Source organism: Malus domestica, chromosome 16 (genome assembly GCF_042453785.1).
Source record: "Malus domestica chromosome 16, GDT2T_hap1".
Classification (NCBI taxonomy): Eukaryota; Viridiplantae; Streptophyta; class Magnoliopsida; order Rosales; family Rosaceae; genus Malus; species Malus domestica.
In genome coordinates, this window is record NC_091676.1 from 34,901,695 (window position 1) to 34,924,238 (window position 22,544).

A 22,544-nucleotide genomic window follows, 5' to 3' on the forward strand; every position below is an offset into this window, starting at 1 on the left:
CGTACAAAAACAGTACAGAAATCAATTTTAAATAATACCAATAGATTTTAATTCACAAGTTAAGAAAATGAGTTAGGGGACATGCTATCCACCACCAAATAATCATGCAAGTATGTTATGTTTCATTCAAATCCCTTTTATTTCCGGATGAAGATGCTCAAGTTGGCTCAATGTTAGAACACAACCTATTACTCTTTCTTACGTAGTATGTTAAGAGAATGGTGTTTTCAACTCAACTTAGTCCCTAGCATGCAATCTAGAATGGTGTGTTCATAGATTTAACAAGTAGAAATCATTAAGAATAAAAAGAGTTTGAGTCATCACAAGGCATCGTAAGTACTGGTGTTGTCTTACTTATCCTAGAAATTGTTTAACATGTTAACCACAATTAACAAGTGCTACTCTAGAACATATGTAGGTCCTCATTCAACAAGGGCAGGCAAACATATATTCATAGCATTAAAATCCTAGATATGCTCACTATGTATGCATCCATAGAAACACATAAAGAATTTATCAATGACATAAGTAGTGAAACAATTTTCATCCTTCCATAAAAGTCATTCAAACAAAATATCACAACAAACTTACAATCATATTCGGGGCTTCAAAACAGCCCCTAACTACTAAAATTTAGTTACACATTATTCTCAAATTAAACAAAAAGTAAAACATGAGTTTGAGAAGATAAAACCAAGAAAAGAAGATCTGCCGTGCGTCCGTGCCTCTGTGCTCTGCTGTCCTCTCTCTCTCGCCTGCCAATCTCAGCTTCCTATTTTTCCGTGCCTCTGACCTCTGCTCTGCCTTCTCCCTTCTCTCCCCGCCAGTCTCTCGCTCCCGTGCGCTGCTCCTGTCCTCCTCTTATTCTTCTTTCATTTTTTTTTTATTCCTTCTTTTCTTTTTCTTGTCTGCCATGCCTCTTTCTTTATTCTTTTCTGTTTTTCTTTCCGTTAGTCCTCCACTTCTTCCACTCCTTTCTTTTCTTTTCCTATTTTATTTCCACCAATTCGTGTCTCTTTATTTTTGCCTATTTTATTCATTCTTTTCGTTCCACTTCCTCTCTTTTATTCCTCGTGCCGTCTCCCATTTTCTTCATACTTTTCTTATATATATTTTTTTTCTTTTCTTTTCCTTCCACTCATCTTCCTTTCTTGCTTTTTGCTTTGATTATTCATGCATCAATCCATTATTTTTGCTCCCTTGTCTTTTATTTTCTTTTCAGCCCATTTTGTTTGAAATTAATCCTACAACAAAATTAACTGTACATTAACACAAGATAAGGTAAAATGCCACAATTTTAACACAAAAACATCCAAAGACTTTAGAAATGAATGGTATAAATGCATGAAATATACGAGTGATCAATGCACAACAACAATGAGACACTAGGATCACAAATGCAATAACCAAATCGATATGAAAATGAAATAAACTTATCTGCAGAATACGGAAGACATGGCTCTTGCAAACAACAAGTGAGTCTTCTACTTTCAGCAAACAAAAATGTTCCAACAATAATAGGGTTTGCTCATAATGAAACTTATTTTTGTGAAAGCAAAGATTGCCTATATACAGTGATAAAGGCTAGTTTGGTATTAATGTGCTTTTCAAAAATACTGCTTCTGCTGTGAAAATAAACTACTATAAAATAAAGTTGTTGAGTGTTTGTAAAAGTACTTTTAACAAAAAAAAATATGTCTAAGTACTTTGTAAACTTATATAAATTGTTGTGGATATATTAAATGACTAAAAAAAGATATGATATTTAATGTGATATAATAATTGTCAAAGAAAATAATGTAAAGGTAATGATTGTAATTTTGTAAAATGTGTGCGGTATACTTGTCATTTGAAAATTTCATTAACTAGCCATTTATTACTATGCTTTGAAAAAAAAAGCACTGCTTTTAGAAGCATGGTAGACTTTGATTCTTCTTTTCTATGCTTTTTACTGTCATTGACAACAATTTTTTAATTTTTTTTTAAAAAGTACTTTTTTTTTGTTTTACCAAACACATTTGATGTTCCACATGTTTTAGTAAGCTTTTTTTTTTTTTTTTTTTTTTTTTTTAAGCAACTCAATTGCAAACCAGCCCTAAGACCCATATTAGTCAGATCTATTATTGATAAATAGGGATTTGTTAAATCATAGGATATCATTTAGAGTCCTAAATAGTATAGAAATCTTGTCTAACCAAATAAGGCCTCTTGACACTCACAAGCTTACAGTATATATATCGTCGCCATAAACACAATGCGACAACACGCTCTTGTGGTTTTAAACTTGAAGCGATGACGGTCTTTGTCCATTTAACTTTGGGGCAACAAATGCATACTTGATCGCGCAATGATCCTTGCGCAACGATATTTTTGTGTGTCGCGCAAATGTTTGACCCTTGCGGGACGACGACTAGGCAACAAAATTTTTAGCTGACGAAACTTTGCTTTACGTGCGAACTTCTATTCGTTGCGAAAGCTGTTTACTGTGGTAATGATATAGATAGCAAATTCATATTCCATCAGAAATTATCTTGGTAATACGTTTGCCGAACGTAAAAAGATTAATTTGATAGCTTGACTCTCAAGACAAATAAAAGAAGGAAAAAAAAAAAAATGGCCAAGTTACTCCCCCAAGTACTTATTATTGCATCTCTATCCTGTCTTAGTTTCTGCCTTCCTAGTTCATTATTTCAGGTCCTTCCCACCTTGATCCTTTTCCTAGGGGTCTTGATCTTGTGCTTGTTTCTTAAGAATTTCCTTCAAGTGGTCGGAAATCAGGATCTGCGGAGTAGGTAGCGAAGATGCTAGTGACTCTTCTACAGCGCTGTCCATATTTTCGATCATCGACCGGCCTTTAATCATGTCAACCTCCCCATCTTCATTCATCATCACCATATTACAGGGAAGTTTTCCAGCGTAAAATTTTCTGTCATTTTTTTGGTGCCTGCATTGGTAGACATCCTATTAAATGACACAGACTTGCATTGCAAGGGTATACATAAATAGTTTCATTATACATCAATAGTTTTACTATATCAATACATCCAAACTTACACGATGACTATTTTGGAGTGTTAATAAAAATTACAATGTGAAATGATTTACTAAAATGTACACTAAATAAATCCAAAGTCTTCGATATTACTACATAGTTTATACCTGTCAAAAACCACCCATGTCGCATGAAGGGTTGTAATTTCCTCAACAACCATTAGCCGTAAGGGATAACCCATTATAACTTTCTTCCGTGGAAAAACCTGCATGAACATGCGATACACAAGCAATCATATGTTTACGGGGACTTGGTATAATACAACTTGCTGTAACACCATACGTATAGCTTCATTGTTAATACGTACCCCATATTTGTTGCACAGATCCACGACTTTCTGAAGCTTTAGATATTTGATGTCACTCTTCCACTCGTTCCTCTCTTTGAAAAATGATAACTCTTCTAACCCCACTGGCCAAACATCCAACCATGTCTTGGAAGAGACTGCACATTACCAGAACCCAAGTATTCCATTTCACATAAATATTAGATTAAGTCTTGGTAAAAATTAAAAGAGTTTTATGTCTAATCATATATAGTTCCATATGATATTCAACTGTTCATTAACACATAACCTGACCGTTTTGCAGGACTAATTTTAATATGAATCCGATCGCTCCCTCTATCATAACTAAGAAATATCCTCTCCAAATGAATAGGCATACATGCACGTAGCTAGAATTGAGCTAAACATTGCTATGCATTCAGAGCTAATTCGCACGCTATAAATTCATGCATGCTACTAGCTAGCTAATTGTATGTATGTATGTATGTATGTCTACTCACGGGGGATATTCAGCCACGGCATGACACCAAGAAGAGTGACCGTGGAACCAGCGTTGATTACATTCTCGAGCGCCCATTCAAGCGGCTCTGTTCTGAACTCTTTCATCCCATCCATCACGATGAGTACATGTTTCGGAGTGTTCATCGACCCTGGTGACTCCAACATAAGATCGTTTTCAAGTGCCCTCCTGTTCCAGCTGAGAATAGATTTTCGCAATGTTTTCTGCTTCTTCCCTCCTCTTTCGAAGAAAACAACCATATTGAATCACCTGCTAATGTCTTTGGAAACTTTACTAAGCCAAGCTTATTGTGCAAAATGTTCAGCACGGAGAGAGAGATGGAGGTACCCAAAAGGGAATTGTTACAAGAAATTCATGTCCTTAAATAGTATGCAAACTTTGTTTCCAAGGGATACCCCAAAACTAAGGGCTTTGATAAAACCAAGAATGTGTGCATAGTTGTCGTGCGTACTTTGACATAAACAAAGATTCGTTGGCAATATGCATGCATGACAAAGGAGTATACGGTTGTGCAATTTTGGGTTTTGGTTTTCCCTAAGATTAATCAAGATGCTCATTCCTAAATCTTATCTCCGACCTTATTAATTCCAAATTAAGGAGTCCACGGCCATATTATTAGTTACTAGCAAGAACAACCTCCATTAGTTTATTGCATATCTCCAAAATTTATGTGGTGAAGCCATATAATTAGTGTGGTGACTGGTGATTATGACTTGTTATTTGGCTATTCATGATTAATCCCTTCGTACTTAGACAATTTTATAAAAGGACACTTTACAACTCAATTTTTAAAAATAAAAAGTTTTAATTATACGAAACCTTTTTTTTTCCAGAAGGTAAATTGATTTTATTGAACCAAATCAAAGACGAACATCAAACACCCGCCTCAGCAGCTAATGCATTCAACAACCAGCGCGATAAATACATATTTTTGTTGTAAATATTATGTATTAGTATTTAAGTGTGATGGTGTAAACTAGATGTACCTAGGGTTTTATTGTGGGTCTCTTGCATAAGACTCACAATTAGATTGTAATTGCTTAAGACTCCCGATCATCTCCACTACAATACTTACATGTATTTAATACAATTAATGTAACGTATTTCTAGTATAAAATTATTTATACCTTCATTCACATCACTAGTTGGCTGTCAAAAAGAAGCAATTATTTTCTTTTAGCCAATTTGATTGAGCCAAATCGCCCCTTAACTCAAAGACAAGCAATGTCAAGGGCATTTAATTAGTCTATAAAAGCTACTTGTAATATCATAACATAGATAATATCATTTGTTAAAAAAAAAAATAGCCCACGAATTGGCTAGTTTAACTAGGAAATTATTCCTTTGCCAAATTCTCTCTTTACATTATTATACCAGGCTTCTAATCCTAATCATCAAAATAAACCCAATGATTGTGATTATGTTACAAAGTCCAAATTAATTTTATTTTTGGCGTTCTCGTATATGAATCAAAAGAGAAATAATAAATACATCATTTTTAATCTCTCACACAACTGTTTAATTTTGTTTGTTGTTTCCATTTAATTTATTTAATTTGACAGCCAAAAATAAGAAAGAGTGCAAGAAACTAAAATGAGTATAAAAATCATCTCCCAAATCAAAATCTTCCCATCGGTAGAATTTCCTCCTGTGTCAAAAATTATAATGATAAACACACTCTACAGTATTTTGCACTTACAATACAAGATCAAATCTTCTTTTTGTTTCTGTTCAAATGAAATATTTGAACAAAATCATCTTTACATTTGTTGCTTAACTAGAGACAGCTTATAAGGCAAATGATCGACCAAAAGAACTTCATAGCGAAAATATCCCACAAAAAAACCGCACTCAGCGTAATGCAGCTGTCACAGGACGCATAGTGTGGTTGGTTTTAAGGCTGCCGCCACCACGGCTGACCTTTTTGCACGGTGATGATCCCGCTCTCTTCCTTTTCTTGTCCAAAGAACTTCCACTCTGAGGTCCTACCATGGCAGCTAGGAGTTGACTTGCCCTCCCCTTAGTCAGACTTTTTTTGAAAGATATCTGAGAGCTTCAGTTCTCTCTGCATCATCTACAACATTGTTCAAAGCTCTTTTACACAACACATTGTCCGCTGACTTCAAATAATCCTTTCGAATAACATTTTTCAATGATCTTTTACAGGTCACGTTGTCTGCAGACTTCACATGATCATGTGGAAGACGAAAATTTGGTTCTGATAATATCCATTCAAACTCGTTAAGTTAGTTGCATTCATAAATTTCATGAAAAAGCCAGTAAATTTTTTGGATCAGATTGAATTTTCTTACCTGGCGACTCAAAAACCAAATCTGGACTTGGAGATCAGGGTGGCGTCATAGGTTGGAGAATAACTTTAGCAGACCCTTTATGACAGCCACTTCCAACAAGAGTTGATGTACTACAGATATTCTCAGTGTTGAGTGACGTTTTATCAAAATTGTTTCTTCCCTGACCTGGATTCGAAGCATCAATGACAGCATCAGTATCTATAGTCTCCTTGGAACAACCAGCATCACGCCTAGATCCGTTAATCCGTTCAGAAAGTCCATTAGCTGCACCTCTAGTGTCAGAGACCTCAACTCCTTTAGGTCTTACTGGACTCAACGAAAGAGTATTCATCTCACGAGCATCGGTGGGTTCATTGGCAGCACGAAAATGAACATCATTGGCACTAGGAGATAAATTACTGATGTTCTCAACATTCTCTAGAACCGACTTAGGTGATGTACTCATAATAGCTGGATCCAAGCATGGCTTTAGTGCTTCCACTACACTCGAAAACCAGGGAGTACCCTTCCTTGCATACAACAGAATGTATCCCCCCTGTGATAGAACAAATTCTTCTCGAACCCTAGTGACCTACAAAAAGAAAAAGAGACATGAATGGCAACTCAACCACTTCCACACACACCAGATTCCCAAGAATTATAAAGCCGCGCAGGTAAAACAGTCACAGTGAATACTACAGAATTTATACAGGAAGTATTTACCCTTGAGTCATCCAACCTATGCCATGTATCTGGAGACGATCGAACAAAGCAAAAGTAATGCCCAGAAGTAGATGAGAACCCAACATGCTCCACAATTGCATAAAGTTCGTACTTCAATTCCACCTATTGCAACAAAACAGGGAATTAGAACTCCAGGACGACACCCATTTTTTCATTTTCGTAAAATTCAAAGAAACCAAACCCTTGACGTAACCTAATCCTAACCCATTACTCCCAACCTTCCTCACCAATTGAGCCAACCCCAAGGGCTTGAGAGACCACACATTTAAAATTACGGTACCTAAACTGTGCACATAACATTCAGCTGACCTTTATTGTAAGATCATTTAATCATTATCATGTATTAACAAACCTTGCATTTCTTGTAACTGAATTCAGGTTGAATAATAAGCTAATAAGCAGCATTGTAAATATACTTACAAGCAGCAACTCACATCGCTGTCAATGTCATTGCCACTGGTGTATGGCTTCAAGTCCAACTCCCGAGGAAACTCTACATGTTTTTCAATCTTCTGAACATTAGATCCATCAGTCTTAAATCTCTTTAGATGAAATGCAGCAACTTGAGGGGCCTGGTCAACCACAAGCTGCTTCTCCACCGACACTTCTTTGCACTTCTCACATGTAAACTTTGTCTCCGAGTCATTGATATTTTCTATCTTAGTGAAGGACTCCAGAGCCCTTGGAAGTGTATCTGCTTCTTCAATCTCCAGACTCAGATCAATCAGAGGTTCATATGTGTCAGAACAGTGACCGCAATTGCAACATCGGAGCTGAAAGCAATTCATACATACAAATATCAATAAAAGTTATAACTGAAAATTGATTTTCTGGGTTTCCCATCAAATGTTAACCATAATACAAAGAGCAATAGCAGTCACATGTAGTCATACTTTGCTTAGGAGACGACCACCAAAAACCCTTTCCACAAGGTTTTTATCTTGCACAGAGGAACTCTCATCCTTTTTCATACAATCCAAAGAAGATCTCTCAAGTTTATCTAAAAAACACTGCAAGAACTCATGTGCATCTTCTTGCTGGTATCTTTGGAAGTAAGATGAGATATCTAGTTGCATGAAGGGTTAAGAATCACATTCCAATGCGAAAATTCTCGAGTAAAACTTAAGCATTTTCAAATCTACGAGTAAAATTATAAACATTACAAAGTGCAATGGAAAATCCAAATTTTACAAATATAAAGTCAAAATCTTTATCAATATAAATATCATTTCATGTGAATGAAAGGATACGATTCAAATTGTCAACAAGTTTCCATGGTGAAACAACTCTTCCTGAAGAAGCTATTGAAAGATCAATGTGGTCACGAAGAGCACAAAGAATGCAGAATCCTTCACTACCACCTGAATACTCCCAATTTCATATTTAAATCAGTAAATTTGACTAAGAAATCATCATAAACCGGCAATAGTAACTAATAAATGAATATGAAAAAACTGCAAAAGAAACTAAGGTCTTACAATCACAGGGTATCGAATGATTGGAAGAATGAAGACCCTCCAAGAGCGGCACAGTGTGTGTAAAGCACTGCAGGATTGCATTCATAAAGCATGTGCTACCTAGATTTGCAAGCCCTGCACTCTGCAACACCAAAACCACAACAAATCTCAACATCCTAAGATTACTGAAATAAAATTAAAAATTAAAAAAATAAACCGAAACAAGCACATCTACAAATGGTAAGCAAGGAAACATTAATACATGTATATGTTTATAAAGATGCAAAAAAAAAAGGAGCATACCACCATAGAGGGTTTGGTTTCTTCCATGGGAAACTGGGATTGTAAGGAAATCAGCGAATCCTTGGTAGAAGACGATAAAGTCCACGGAGAGAACCAAGAAGACGAAAATCGCAATGAATCGGAAGAATTCGATTCACAATTTGATAAATTATTACCGGCAAGATTGAGAGGCGAAGGCAGTGGAGAATGTTCACCTTCTTCTTCTCGTTCTCCTTGATCTCCTTGTTCTTGTTCAAAAATTGGTGAAGAGCCGTTAGGGTTTGGTAAAGAAGAATCCGGCGATGGGTCGCCTAGGGCTTTCAGAGGGGAAGACCCATCTGCATTTTCGGGCATAGAAGCCAACGCAAGGCCGTCCAGGCATCAGGTTGGGAAAATGGCGGAGACCTATCGAGGGTTTCTGCCATTGAAGCTGGAGAAGATGAATTTCTCAGTTGGGTATTTCGAAAAGGTGAATCAGAAGGCGAAGAGTTGTTTTCTGAGAGAGGGATTTCTTCCATTGGTGACTCTGAAGAGATGAAGAGGTGGGATTTACAGAGAAATGAAAATTGAGTGAAATTGGAAATTGGGTTTTGGCCCCACGAATTAGGAGGGAAATGGGGGTTTGCTTTTTTTATTTTTTTGGAATTTTTGTTTTTTCATATTTTTTGGAAGAGAATACTTTTGCTCATCATTATTTGATAGTGATACTTAACATCCTATTTATTATCGTTAAATTAGTTTAAATTTTGAGATCATAAGCATAAAATTTAAATTTTAAATTCATCCTAACAGTTGCAAATAGAATAATGAACAAAAATGCATCATTTTTAGGATTTTGGAATTTGAAGAGCCGGTTAGGAAAGAGAGGGAAAAGCTAAAAAGTGTGTCACAAATATTTTTTGGGTTTAGGAAAAGGAGGGAAAACTTCATTTTGAGGCCAAATTTGAGCAGAGAGAGGGAAAGAGTGAATCACTTTGACTTGAGCTTCCCCACCACTTTTTCTTAAGACCATTTCTAATGGTGGGCTAAATGCTAAATTTCCTCCCAAATTTCCCCCCAAACAATCCTCCAACCCATGCTAAAACATTGGGCTAAATGCCAAATGTTAAAGCTGGGCCAAATACCCCCCAAAATCCCATTCCCCTATGCAACTGGACTCGCTGGCAATTGGGCCAGTCTCGGCCCGGTCACTTTCCAACACGCCGCACGCAGTGCGCTTGCCAACCTTTCCCAATAGGGGTGGGCCCGCTGTCAGCCGTTTGTCGGCTACCCAAAAATCCCAACGGCTATAATTTGAATCCAAGGGCTTGGTTTAACGGACCGTTGGTTGATCTAATGGTCCATATTCAAATTTAATTTTTTTAAATATGTTACTTTAAAATACATTGAATCCAATGGCTGAGATCGAATATAATCAAATCTAACGGTTAAAAAAAGATCTAACGGCCCAAATTTAAATCCAACGGCTAAAATAATTTAAAAAATTATTTAACTCAAAATTCACCTAAAAACTCTATAAATACCTATGTATTTGTTCAAACATCCACACAAAATTCAATTTTCTCCTACAATTCTTCCAATTTATCTTTCTACCATTTCTTTCCATTTCCAAATTGTTCAACATGGCAAGAGAGCATATTAGAGGTCGTAATTGGACCTGTGAGGAAGATGTTGCTTTATGCTTGGCATGGGTTTTTATTAACGAAGATGGTGCAGTTGGCACATCCTTTCTGTAAGACTCTTGCCTATGCGAAACTAATTTCTTCTTTGCACTATCGGGATGAGAAAAACTTTTGACAAAAGTAGACCAACTAGGATAAATACCATTAGTTAGGTAGTAACCTAGTTCATACCTATTACCATTTACCTTGTACCGAAATTCCAGTACTCATCCATTAACAACATTATCGAACAAAGGAGAAGACCAAAGAACGTTGATATCGTTGTTTGATCCAGGAGCGTCGAAGAAAGCATGTCAAATCCATGTGTCGTAAGACGCCACAACCTCAAGCACAATGTTGGCTTGTTATGAAGGCCCTTGAATTGACCAGCCCAACTAGTAGGACAATTCTTCCACTCCTAGTGCATACAATCAAGACTTCTTATCATGCTAGGGAATCTTTTTTTGTCTGCCTTGAGTAGAAACCTCTTCAAGTCTTCACGATTTGGGTTGCGGAGGTATGTAGCTCCATATATGCCTTTGAAGGATGATTTTGTGAAAACATGTTCATTTGAATAACATCTATAGCATGCATTTAACAATTAAAAGGCGGAATCATGCTTTCATGCATTCAAAAACAAAACATTACCCATGAAATTCAAAGCCTAGTAGATTGGTGAACCAAGACTCAACTCAAAACAAAGTGAGTTGAGAAATATATACCTTTGTAGATTCCTCTTTGCATAAGCAAAGGCTAATCACCTAAAGAGAGGGCCTTCATTCCTTGCATCTAAAATCTATGGATTTGGATGGAAGAATAGGTTTCTCCAAGTTCCCAAAATTGAGAACCTCTAAGTCTCCACACCAAGGTTAGATTTAAGTAGAAATGAGTGGCATTGGAGGAGTAGGATTGCTAGATACACCCTCCAAGGGGGCCGGCCTCCTAGAGAGAAAATGAGAGATATGTTCTCTCCAATTTTCTCCAAAAGAACCCTTAATGAATTTTAGGCTATAAACTTCTTTATATAGTCACTTCTTTAAATGACTTAAGAACCAAAAACCCTAATTCAACACACATGGCCGGCCATATAAGGGATTTGGGCTTTTGGGCCTTTGTGAATCTTTATTCATTAAATTGTCATACAACTTAAGTCAATGGGCTTGATGTTCGAAGCCCATTGGGCCTTAAGGTCCAAAACTATCCCGAGGTCTTTAACGAACTTATTCGTTTGATTAATTAACATATTAATTAAGCCTTGCCATAAATAATTAAACCATTTAATTATTCTTACTCATCTCCATTGTTTCTTCAATCTCCACCTTACACGGTGTACGATCCATTAGGTTCCTTTTAGCGAGGCAGTGGGCGATTAAAACTCTTTAAAATCGATTGTGAATTGAAACTTACTTTCAATTCTCCCTTTAGTGATTACACACGTTTAGGGCTTCCACAAACCAAGAGTGACACCTAGCAGCATATCATGGTTACCCAAGCTAATCAAAAGAGGTAGAGAACCTATTCAGTTTAGGATTACAAATGCAATACGGTCTTTCTCTAATACAATACTCTTGACCACATTGTTTGGTTTGATAGTTTATTCATGTCTACTATCCAATGTGATTCGTGTGCTTATATGATTACCTTGAATGTGATTTGGAACGACTTTTCTAAATCTCATTCATACTCTGGCCAGAGATTCTTAATCATATCATAGAGTATTCTTCCTCAAACAGTTTGAAGGTTAGAGATCCCTTGTTGCGCATTCACTTGCCTCCATGGCTAAGTGGCTTAACCCCAACTATGCCGTGGACACCCGCGGATGGGGTGACTTTGACATAATCAAAGATCAAGGACTTAACCACAAGACAAACGTGATGCCTCAGGTCAAAGGACTACTTTGCATTATCCCAACCATGAGTTCTCATGTGACATGAGTATGAGAACTCTTCGTTGATCGTGTTCAGTGAACTCATTCTCTATTGAGTACCTACGTACTTGTCTTGATGTCACACAAACCAATGACTCGAGACTAGTCACTCTCCCTGAGAGAAGACACAGCACGTACTGATCTTAATGGACTGTCAATGCCCAATTGGCAATCTTATGATCAGGAACGTTTAGGATGTGTCTACGAAAGAATGGTCTCATGAATCTAACTTCTTTAGATCGCATTCTCCCAATCACATATTCCTTGGACTTATCGTTTAAGCGTATAACATTTATATAAGACGGCTCAAATAATAATCTTTGCCCTTGATATTAAACTAGATTAGTTTAACATGTGAAATGTTCGTAAAGTATCATCATATGATTGGTTTTAGGGCACATTTCCAACAGCCTTCAATTGCTTTACAGAAACGCTTCAGGTTCTCTGCAAGTCGACAATACTCGTCAATTGAGTCTGCAGAGCACCCATTAGCTAGCATGCGAAAAGCAGATGTGAGCTTCTAATGAGGTGATAGACCATGTCGGCCTGTGGCATCTAGCCTCATCGCAAAGTAGTGGTCATGATTGGCAACTGCGTTCAAGATACTTTCAAAAAGCTCTCTCCTCATCCAAAACTGCCTCCGAAAATCATGAGCAGGAAATCTCAGACACTCGATGAAATAATCTTTCATCATTTGGTCATGACACTCTTCTCTATTACGCTGCATATATGAACTTCCAATGACAGAACCACGATGGCTAGATTTGCCATGGTGCTCAGATTGCATAAATGAGTTGACAAGTTCAACTTCGGCGTTGAACAATTCTGCATCCTCAATATCGATCCTTGCTTGGTATTGTACCATCTGCATTGACATGCTACGCCTTCTTCTATCACCCATTGATAAGATATTAAGGATGTTGATGCACAAAATCAATGAGGATTTTGGTACAACAGAAAATGTTAAGTTTGTGACCTTCGCTAGATTGCTTCGGTCATTAGTGTGGATAAGTATGCAAATGGATAGAAACAGGGAAGCAAATTAAAGATGTACATGGTTCACCCAGATTAGCTACGTCCACGGAGTAGAGGAGTTCTCATTAATTTTGAAGGGTTTACACAAGTACATAGGTTCAAGCTCTCCTTTAGTGAGTACAAGTAAATGATTTAGTATAAATGACATTAGGAAATACTGTGAGAGAATGATCTCTATTTATAGAAGAGAGTTTCTAGTTTCATTCTGACATTGACATGTGTCGTGTTGTGATTGGCTTCTGATGTTGACACGTGTCGCGCTTTGATTGGCTTCTGATGTCGACACGTGCTGTGATTGGCCTCCTAGTTGGAGGGAAACTCTTCTGGGTCCTTGACGGTATAACGTTGACCGGTGCTCAGTAGTTTCAGGATTAGTCAAGTATGGTACAAACAGTGCTCCCCTAAGTTCCCAAGTGAGGGAAGCTCTTTGGTTGGGGACTTGCAAGATCCAAGCCATTGAGTAATCACGAAACTTCTAAGTATCGAAGTGTGGTATCATTTTCACTTGCCTTATCTGTCTCATATGTAGATGTGACATCTTCTCTGGAAGTACTTTTCCTCCATCCAGGGGTGGAATCTTTAACCGATGAAGATGCACAAGGTAATGTATCAATTTCACTTGAAGCTTACTTGTAGTTTAGGGCTTGGTCAAGTGTGATACAAACCCTATAGTAGGAGTCCCCCAAGTCGCCGAGCTATGAGATTTGCCGAATGAGGTAACAGACAAGGTAAGCAATCAGACTTCCAAGCAAGCAACCTGGATCGAAGGTTCGACTTCAGCTTCTGGTTGATTGTTTACCTTCTTCTTGTGTCGTAAACAGCAACAAGGATAAGGATAAGCAAATGGAGAAGAGATGATATGAGATACTTTTGCTTTTGAAGAAGTAACTTTCCACAGGCTTATTCTTGAACTGAGCTGGAGGGTTTTCTGGTTTCCTCCAAAGTATAAGGCCAACTCAAGAATTTGAGGGTCAAAACAAGTCCATCAAATCTAGAGTACGTTTGACCCTAATGATATGGGATACTTTTGTTGTTGACAAAGTAGTGGATGTATCGGCACATGTTCTGTTACGCTTGTGTCCACATGATTCCTTATATCCTTCTCACTTGCCCTATCTGTTCCTCAAGCAGATATGGTATCTTTTCTAGAAGCATAAGATGTTGAAGATGAGTAGTCGAGAGCAATGCCAGGTAAGTAATCAGGCAAAGGGTTCCAGGCAGTCAGTTCTTGACTGGAAGCTTAATTCCAAGTGATAACTGATTGCTCTCTTTCTCCTTGTCTTGCAGGTAAAAACAAGGCCAAAGGAAAAGACAGGGAAAAAGCATGATATGGGATACTCTTGCTTTTAACCTTGATGATATGAGATACTCTTGCTCTGGTATGGCTTGTTTGCAAAGGTATTATCGGGAGGAAAAGAAGCTGAGTATTTTGAGAGATTCTGCTGAGAGTGCCCTCTCGGATGTGAAGAAAAGTTGAGCATTTTTTTTTATTTGCAGGTCTGCCTTGCTGTAGATGATGGAGGTCGACATATATAGGAGTCTCCCTAACACCTAACAACAAGTAGTAGTGCTATTCCTTTACCCTTCTTGGTCATAGCAATGTAGTGGGAGCTGCAAGCTTCACGTGTTTTAACTTTGTCAGAGTACTTTGAAAAAGTGGTCTGTGGTATATGGAAAGCTGATGTTGTGTGTGAAGATTGCAAACAACTTTATCCAAGGAAATCTGGCTCTTAAAGTTCGAGAGAGATGCCTCTTCAGTTTTTGAACAAACAATCCTGTCGGGGATCAGGCTCTCGAGATTCAGAGAACAATGCCTCTTCGATTTTTGAGAAAGCAATCATGTTGGGAGTCTGACTCTTGAGATTCAGATAACAATGTCTCTTCGATTTTTGAGAAAGTAATCCTGTTGGGAGTCTGGTTCTCGAGATTCGAAGGGCGGTGCCTCTTCGATTTTTTAGCACATAATCCTGTTGGGAGTCTGGCTCTCGAGATTCGGAGAGCGGTGCCTCTTTGATTTTTGAAAAAGCAATCTTGTTGGGAGTCTGACTCTTAAGATTCAAAGAGCAGTGCCTCTTCGATTTTTGAGAAAGTAATCCTGTTAGGAGTCTGGCTCTCGAGATTCGGAGGGCAGTGCCTCTTCGATTTTTGAGCACGTAATCCTGTTGGGAGTCTGGCTCTAGAGATTCGAAGGGCGGTGCCTCTTCGATTTTTGAGCACGTAATCTTGTTGGGAGTCTGGCTCTCGAGATTGGGAGACATGTGCCTTTTCAATTTTTGAGCAAGCAATCTTGTTGGGAGTGTTTATCGAATGTGAGTAAAGGTTGGGCATTTTTGCCAGTCTGCCTTGCCACGGAGCACGGAGGTTGACACACATTGGGACTTTCTAGTTATTAAGCAATGGTGTTGTTCCTTTACCCTTGTGGGTAATAGTAGGGTAGCTGGACCTTCAAAATTTTTATGTCTAAACTTTGTCAAAGATCTTTGGCAAAGTTATCTGTGGTACCCAATGAGCTGATGTTGCGTGTGGAGAGTGGTGCCTCTTTGAAATCCGAAGAGTGGTGCCTCTTCGATTTTTGAACCAACGGCCCTGTTTCCATTTCTTTTATAAGGGCACCAATTGTGTGCAAGAAGTACATTCAGAGAGTTATTGCTTAGGAATTTTCCCCTTATTTTTGAGCTTAAGAGATTTATTGCACCTCATTTCTCCTTCATCATTTCTGAGAATGTCTAGCCCATTTGATCGTCGTTTTGACTAAAACTTTGGTGAAGAGGCAGCCATGCCTTCTCAAGACAACATATGGCGCCCATCCTTCTTATCTCTTACTGGTCCTCTTACCATTGGGGACTCTCTGATGAAGAATGATATGACCGTTGCGGTGGTGGCCATGAACCTTCTCACTCCTAAAGATAACAGACTACTTTCCAAACGGTCTGATTAGTTGGCTATTAAGGATTCTCTGGCTCTTAATGTTCAGTGTGCAGGTTCTGTGTCTAATATGGCCCAACGCCTATTTGCTCGAACCTGCCAAGTTGAATCATTGGCGGCTGAAGTGATAAGTCTCAAACAGGAGATCAGAGGGCTTAAGCATGAGAATAAAAGTTGCACAGGCTCGCACATGACTATGCTACAAACATGAAGAGGAAGCTTGACCAGTTGCAGGAATCTGATGGTCAGATTTTACTTGATCATCAGAGGTTTGTGGGTTTGTTCCAAATGCATTTATTGCCTTCGTCTTCTAGGGCTGTATTGCGTAATGAAGCTCCAAATGATCAATCTTCGGTGCCTCCTCCTTTTGGGGTTCTGCCCAGTACTGAGGCTTCGAATGATCACCATCGAGTGCCTACTCTTTCCGGGGCTTTGCCGACTGCTGAGACTTTTCATGAGCAACCTTTGTGAAGGCTCCCTCTTGTTTGTTTATTTTGATTCATGTATATGTACATATTTGTAACTTATAAGAGATATCAATAAACAAGCTTTGCTTCATTTCAACGTATTGTGTTAAATACACCAAGGCCTTCTTCACTAAGTTCTTTGAATTTTTTCTTTTATTGAAGCTTGTATGTTGAAGCTTTGAGAATGAAGCATATATGTTTAGGTAGTGCTCCCTTAATTTCCTAAGTGAGGAAAACTTCTCGATTGGAGACTTGAAAAATCCAAGTCACTGAGTGGTTGTGAGACTTCTGGGTATCAAGGTGCAGTAGCATATGGTATGAGTCCCCGAAGTCTCCGGTCAAGGGAGTTGACGAATGAGGCATTTCCTTTCTCAGTGGTAGCCCAAAGCTCCTCCTTCATATATATTTGTTATGAAAGTTGTTAGGCCCAAAGAAGAAGAGGCTTAGGCAATTTTTTTTTTGAATTTTCGAATTTTTGAATTGTCGAATTTCCAATATATATATATATATATTAAGCTTTGTAGGTGAAGCTTTGGTGTTGAAACTTTGTAGGTGAAGCTTTGAGGTTGAAGCTTTGTTGGGCACCATGAATTGATTTTGCTTCACACTATCTTGATCAAGATAGTGTGAAGCTTTTGTAGGTGAAGCTTTTGTGGGTGAAGCTTTTGTGGGTGAAGGTTTTGTGGGTCAAGCTTTTGTAGGTCAAGCTTTTGTGGGTCAAGCTTTTGTGGGTGAAGCTTTTGTGTTGAAGCTTTTGTGGGTCAAGCTTTTGTGTTGAAGCTTTTGTGGGTGAAGCTTTTGTGTTGAAGCTTTTGTAGGTCAAGCTTTGGAGTTGAAGCTTTGTAGGTGAAGCTTTGGTAGGTGAAGCTTTGGAGTTGAAGCTTTGTAGCTGAAGCTTTGGAGTTGAAGCTTTGTAGCTGAAGCTTTTGTAGGTGAAGCTTTGGAGTTGGAGTTTTATAGGTGAAGCTTTGGAGTTGAAGCTTTTGTTGGGTACCATGAATTGATTTTGCTTTACACTATCTTGATCAAGATAGTGTGAAGATTTTGAGAATTTGTAGTTGTCCTCCATTGATGAAGCTTTGTTGAATTTCCCTTTTTTTTTTGTTTTTTTTTTTTGGGAAACTAGAAATTTGAAAATGTGGGAAAGACAACATATACAAATTTTTCTTTCACACTATTGAGCAAAAGATTGTGATGCAAGCTACACCTTGTAGTAGTCGAAGGTTTGGATGAACCACATAAATTGAATTTGCTTCGAACAGTCTTGATCAAGAGTGTGTGAAGCTTCTATGAGTTGCAGTTGCCCTTAATTGATGAAGCTTTTGTTGGCACCATAAATTGGCTTTGTTTCACACTGTCTTGATCAAGAGTGTGTGAAGCTTTTGAGAATTGTGGTTGCCCTCCATTGATTAAGCTCTTGTTGGCACCATAAATTGGTTTTGCTTCACGCTGTCTTGATCAAAAGTGTGTGAAGCTTTTGAGAATTGTGGTTGAACTCCTTTGATGAAGCTCTTGTTGGCACCATAAATTGGTTTTGCTTCACACTGTCTTGATCAAGAGTGTGTGAAGCTTTTGAGAATTGTGGTTGAACTTCTTTGATGAAGCTCTTATTGGCACCATAAATTAGTTTTGCTTCACACTGTCTTGATCAAGAGTGTGTGAAGCTTTTGAGAATTATGGTTGTCCTCCATTGATGAAGCTCTTGTTGGCACCATAAATTGGTTTTGCTTCACATTGTCTTGATCAAGAATGTGTGAAGCTTTTGAGAATTGTGGTTACCCTCCATTGATGAAGCTCTTGTTGGCACCATAAATTGGTTTTGCTTCACACTGTCTTGATCAAGAGTGTGTGAAGTTTTTGAGAATTGTGGTTGCCCTCAATTGATAAGCTCTTATTGGCACCATAAATTGGTTTTGCTTCACATTGTCTTGATCAAGAGTGTGTGAAGCTTTTAAGAATTGTGGTTGCCCTCCATTGATGAAGCTCTTGTTGGCACCATAAATTGGTTTTACTTCACACTGTCTTGATCAAGACTGTATGAAGCTTTTGTACGAGTTATGGTTGAACTCCTTTGATGAAGCTCTTGTTGGCACCATAAATTGGTTTTGCTTCATACTGTCTTAATCAAGAGTGTGTGAAACTTTGTACGAGTTGTAGTGTTTGCATTGTTACAGAGGGGAAATGTTTGAAGTAGATGCAAGAGGGATGAATAGCTTAATCTTCGTATGCCATGCACTGAAGTTGTTGTTGGCTTGCAATAAGACTTTGTTGGTGACTATAACTCTTGTTGGGCATAAGTGCTCCCCTAGTTGATTTGTCAAGCTTGAGGGTTTTTTATTATTTGTGAATGCTAGGAGTTTACATGTATAAGTTGTACCACTTGTCTTCTGGTAGGTGGAATGAATGGTGAGTTACTTTCATCACTTGGTTGGTGGTACGAAGGTGAGTTCCTTCATCACCTTTCATCACATTTCATCACCTGGTTGGTGGCACGAGGATGAGTTTTTTCTTTACCTGGTTTGTGGCAGAAATGGCAAGTTGCCAAATGATATTATAGTACGGGTTGTACATTTCATAACCTGGTTGATGGCATGAAGGAGAATACGACATGAAGATGAGTTCCTTCTTCACCTGGTTGGTGGCATGAATGGCAAGTTACCAAATGATATTTGAGTACTGGTTGTACATTTCATCACCTGGTTGGTGGCATGAAGGAGAGTACGAGTTGTACATTTCATCACCTGGTTGGTGGCATGAATGGCAAGTTGCCAAATGATATTAGAGTATGGGTTGTACATTTCATCACCTGGTTGGTGGCATGAAGATGAGTGCCTTCTTCACCTGGTTGGTGGTATGAAGGAGAGTACGGGTTGTACATTTCATCACCTGGTTGGTGGCATGAAGATGAGTTCCTTCTTCACCTGGTTGGTGGCATGAGTGGCAAGTGGTCAAATGATATTAGAGTACGGGTTGTACATTTCATCACCAGGTTGGTGGCATGAAGATGAGTTCCTTCTTCACATTTCATCACCTGGTTGGTGAGAATAAGGGCAAGGTGTCTAGGCACATTGTAGCAAGTGTCGAATGACACAAAGTAGGTTAAACCCTTTCAAAGCACAGTTGGCTTATGTATGAATATGTTGGAATGTATGATTAAACGAATATACTGTGAAGCTGTTTGTTTATTTGTATAGTCTTGTTGACATATACTTATACTTTGTTAAAGCTTTGAACCCCGATTGTTTCATTGCTAGGAATGTAAGAGGATTAGGACCGAGTTGTCTAAATCACCTCTTTATTGAATTCATGCCAAATAGTCTTCGTTACATAGGATGCCGAACGGCTGAAGCTTAACACTTGTACAATGTGAGTTTACTTGTAATAGTACTTCAAGTGATCAACGTTCCATGGATGGCTAAGGGTCTTGCCATAAGAGCTTCTGAGCTTGTAGGAGCCAGGGCGACTGATGCCAACAACTTCAAACAGTCCATCCCAGTTTGGACTAAGTATTCCTTCACTCGGGACTCTATCGCAGAGTAATCTTTTCTTTAATACCCAGTCCCCCACTTTGAAAGAACGAGGTTTGACCCTTGAGTCATAGTAGTTGGAGATGCGCTGCTTGTAGGTGACATTCCTTAAGTGAGCCTGGTTTTTGTGTTCCTCGACTAGATCTAAGTTAAGGGTAAGTTGTTTGTCATTTTCGCTTTGCATATCGTTCTGGACTCGGAACGTTGCTTGCTCAAGCTCAACTAGGACAACTGCCTCTGTACCAAATGCAAGTGAGAATGGGGTTTCTCCTGTTGATGTTAGATACGAAGTGTGGTATGACCAAAGAACTTGGGGTACAAATTTTGGCCAACAACCTTTAGCCTTGTCCAAGCTAGTTTTCAAAGTTCGCTTGATTATTTTGTTGATGGCTTCAACTTGTCCATTAGATTGGGGATGAGCTGGGAAGGCAAAACATAAGTTGATGTTGAACTTAAAGCAGAACATCCTAAACTTATTGTTGTCAAATTGTCGCCCATTTTCAATGACTATTGCATTGGGAATGCCAAATCTGCAAATGATGTTATTCCATACGAAGTCTTCTATTTTTGCCTTAGTAATGGTTGCCAAGGGTTCTACTTCGACCTATTTTGTGAAGTAGTCAACTGCAACGATTGCATAGCGAACTTTGCCCTTCCCTGCAAGCATTGGGCCGATCAAATTAAGTCCCCATTGGGTGAAGGGCCAAGGGCTGATCATAGGAGTGAGCGGCTCGGGAGAGGAGTGAGGAATAGTTGCGTAGCGTTGACACTTATCACATGAGCGGGATATTCTCATGGCATGTTGGTGAAGTGTTGGCCAGTAATATCCTTGGCGAAAATCCTTGTGTGCTAGGGATCGAGATCCAGCATGATCTCCGCAGACTTCTTCATGTATTTCCTGAATGACAGTTTCTGCCTCTGCGGGCCTAAGGCATCTTAGGTATGGTAGGTTAAAACCCCGCTTGTAGAGTTGGTCATTAATGATCAAGTAACGGGTAGCCTTGTATTGAATCTGCTTAGCTTGGACTTTGTCATTTGGAAGGGTGCCATGAGCAAGGAATCTATAAATCAGGGTAATCCAATTATCCGCTTGTTGTAAGTTGTACACTTCCATAGCCATGGTGCTTGGTGCTACCAACAATTTGACCTGAATTTTTCTCCCAATCTTGTCTTCCATCATTGAGGCGAGGCGAGCCAAAGCATCTGCATGATTGTTTGCCGCTCGAGGAATTTGGGTGATCTGGTAGTGGAAGTGCTTGAGCAACAATTGTGTTTGTGCCAGATCTGCTGCCATGGAGCTATCCTTAGCGTCAAAGTTATTAGTGACCTGGTTAACCACCAATTGGGAGTCACTGAAGATATCAATTCGTTTAACCTTAAGGTGTTTGGCCAAATGTAAGCCTGCTAGAATACTTCATATTCGGCCTTATTGTTCGACGCCTTGAATTTGAAACGAAGAGCATACTTCATCGCCACTTTGTTAGGGCTCATAAGGACTAGTCCTGCTTCATAACCTTTTTGGTTGGACGAGCCATCAACAAATAGACTCCATGCTGGGGATGTTGGTTCTATTTTCTGAGCTTCTGAGGGTAATGAAACCACTTCTTTAGGCGTAGAAACAATGTCAGCAGGATATGTGAAGTCGGCGATAAAGTCTACCATTGCTTGGCCCTTCTCAGCTAGCTGGTTGGTAGGAGATATCAAACTCACCCAATGCTATTGCCCATTTGATCATTCGTCCGGAAATGTCAGGACTTTGGAGTACCTGTCAAAGACGATGATTGGTAAGCACGATGATGGAATGTGCTTGGAAGTAAGGGACAAGTTTTCGAGTAGACATGACCAATGCTAGAGCCAATTTCTCAATGTTAGAGTATCGTGTCTTAGCACCTTGTAAGGCCTTGCTAGCGTAGTAGACAGGTCGTTCGACATTACCATCATTTCGAATGAGAATGGAACTTACTGCTGAAGCCGATACCGACAGATAGATAATGAGAGTGTCACCTACCTCAGGTTTGAAGAGTAGAGGGGCTTTACTCATGTAGTCTTTGAGGTTCTTGAATGCTTCAGCACATTCATCAGTCCATGTAATGTACTTCTTACGTCCCTTAAGTTTTTTGAAGAAAATAGCACATCTGCCTGTGGCCTTAGAGATGAACCTAGTTAAGGCTACCACCTTGCCAGTAAGGCTCTGAATGTCTTTTGAAGTTACCGGTTCCTTCATGTCGAGGATTGTTTTGATCTTCTCGGGATTAGCCTCAATGCCTCGTTGGCTTATCATAAAGCCTAAGAATTTGCCAGAGCCTACGTCGAAGGCACATTTGTTGGGGTTCAACCTCATTCGATACCTCTTCAGAATGGTGGAAGTTT

General features: G+C 38.9%; 2 protein-coding genes across 2 annotated transcripts; both read right to left on the reverse strand.

Annotated features, from left to right (window-relative positions):
* Positions 1-2,641: 2,641 nt before the first annotated feature.
* On the reverse strand, positions 2,642-4,097 carry LOC114822176 (uncharacterized). Its single transcript, XM_029096392.2, has 4 exons — positions 3,839-4,097; positions 3,360-3,496; positions 3,160-3,257; positions 2,642-2,944 (listed from the first exon to the last, which is right to left on the reverse strand). Exons 1-4 carry the CDS (start codon positions 4,095-4,097, stop codon positions 2,719-2,721), a joined length of 720 nt encoding a protein of 239 aa, XP_028952225.1. The 3' UTR covers positions 2,642-2,718.
* Positions 4,098-5,474: 1,377 nt separating this feature from the next.
* LOC114822172 (ubiquitin carboxyl-terminal hydrolase 21-like) lies at positions 5,475-9,132 on the reverse strand. Its single transcript, XM_029096390.2, has 8 exons — positions 8,654-9,132; positions 8,372-8,492; positions 8,144-8,254; positions 7,787-7,959; positions 7,328-7,666; positions 6,873-6,995; positions 6,171-6,741; positions 5,475-6,076 (listed from the first exon to the last, which is right to left on the reverse strand). Exons 1-7 carry the CDS (start codon positions 8,984-8,986, stop codon positions 6,205-6,207), a joined length of 1,737 nt encoding a protein of 578 aa, XP_028952223.1. The 5' UTR covers positions 8,987-9,132; the 3' UTR covers positions 5,475-6,076; positions 6,171-6,204.
* Between the last annotated feature and the right edge of the window lie 13,412 nt (positions 9,133-22,544).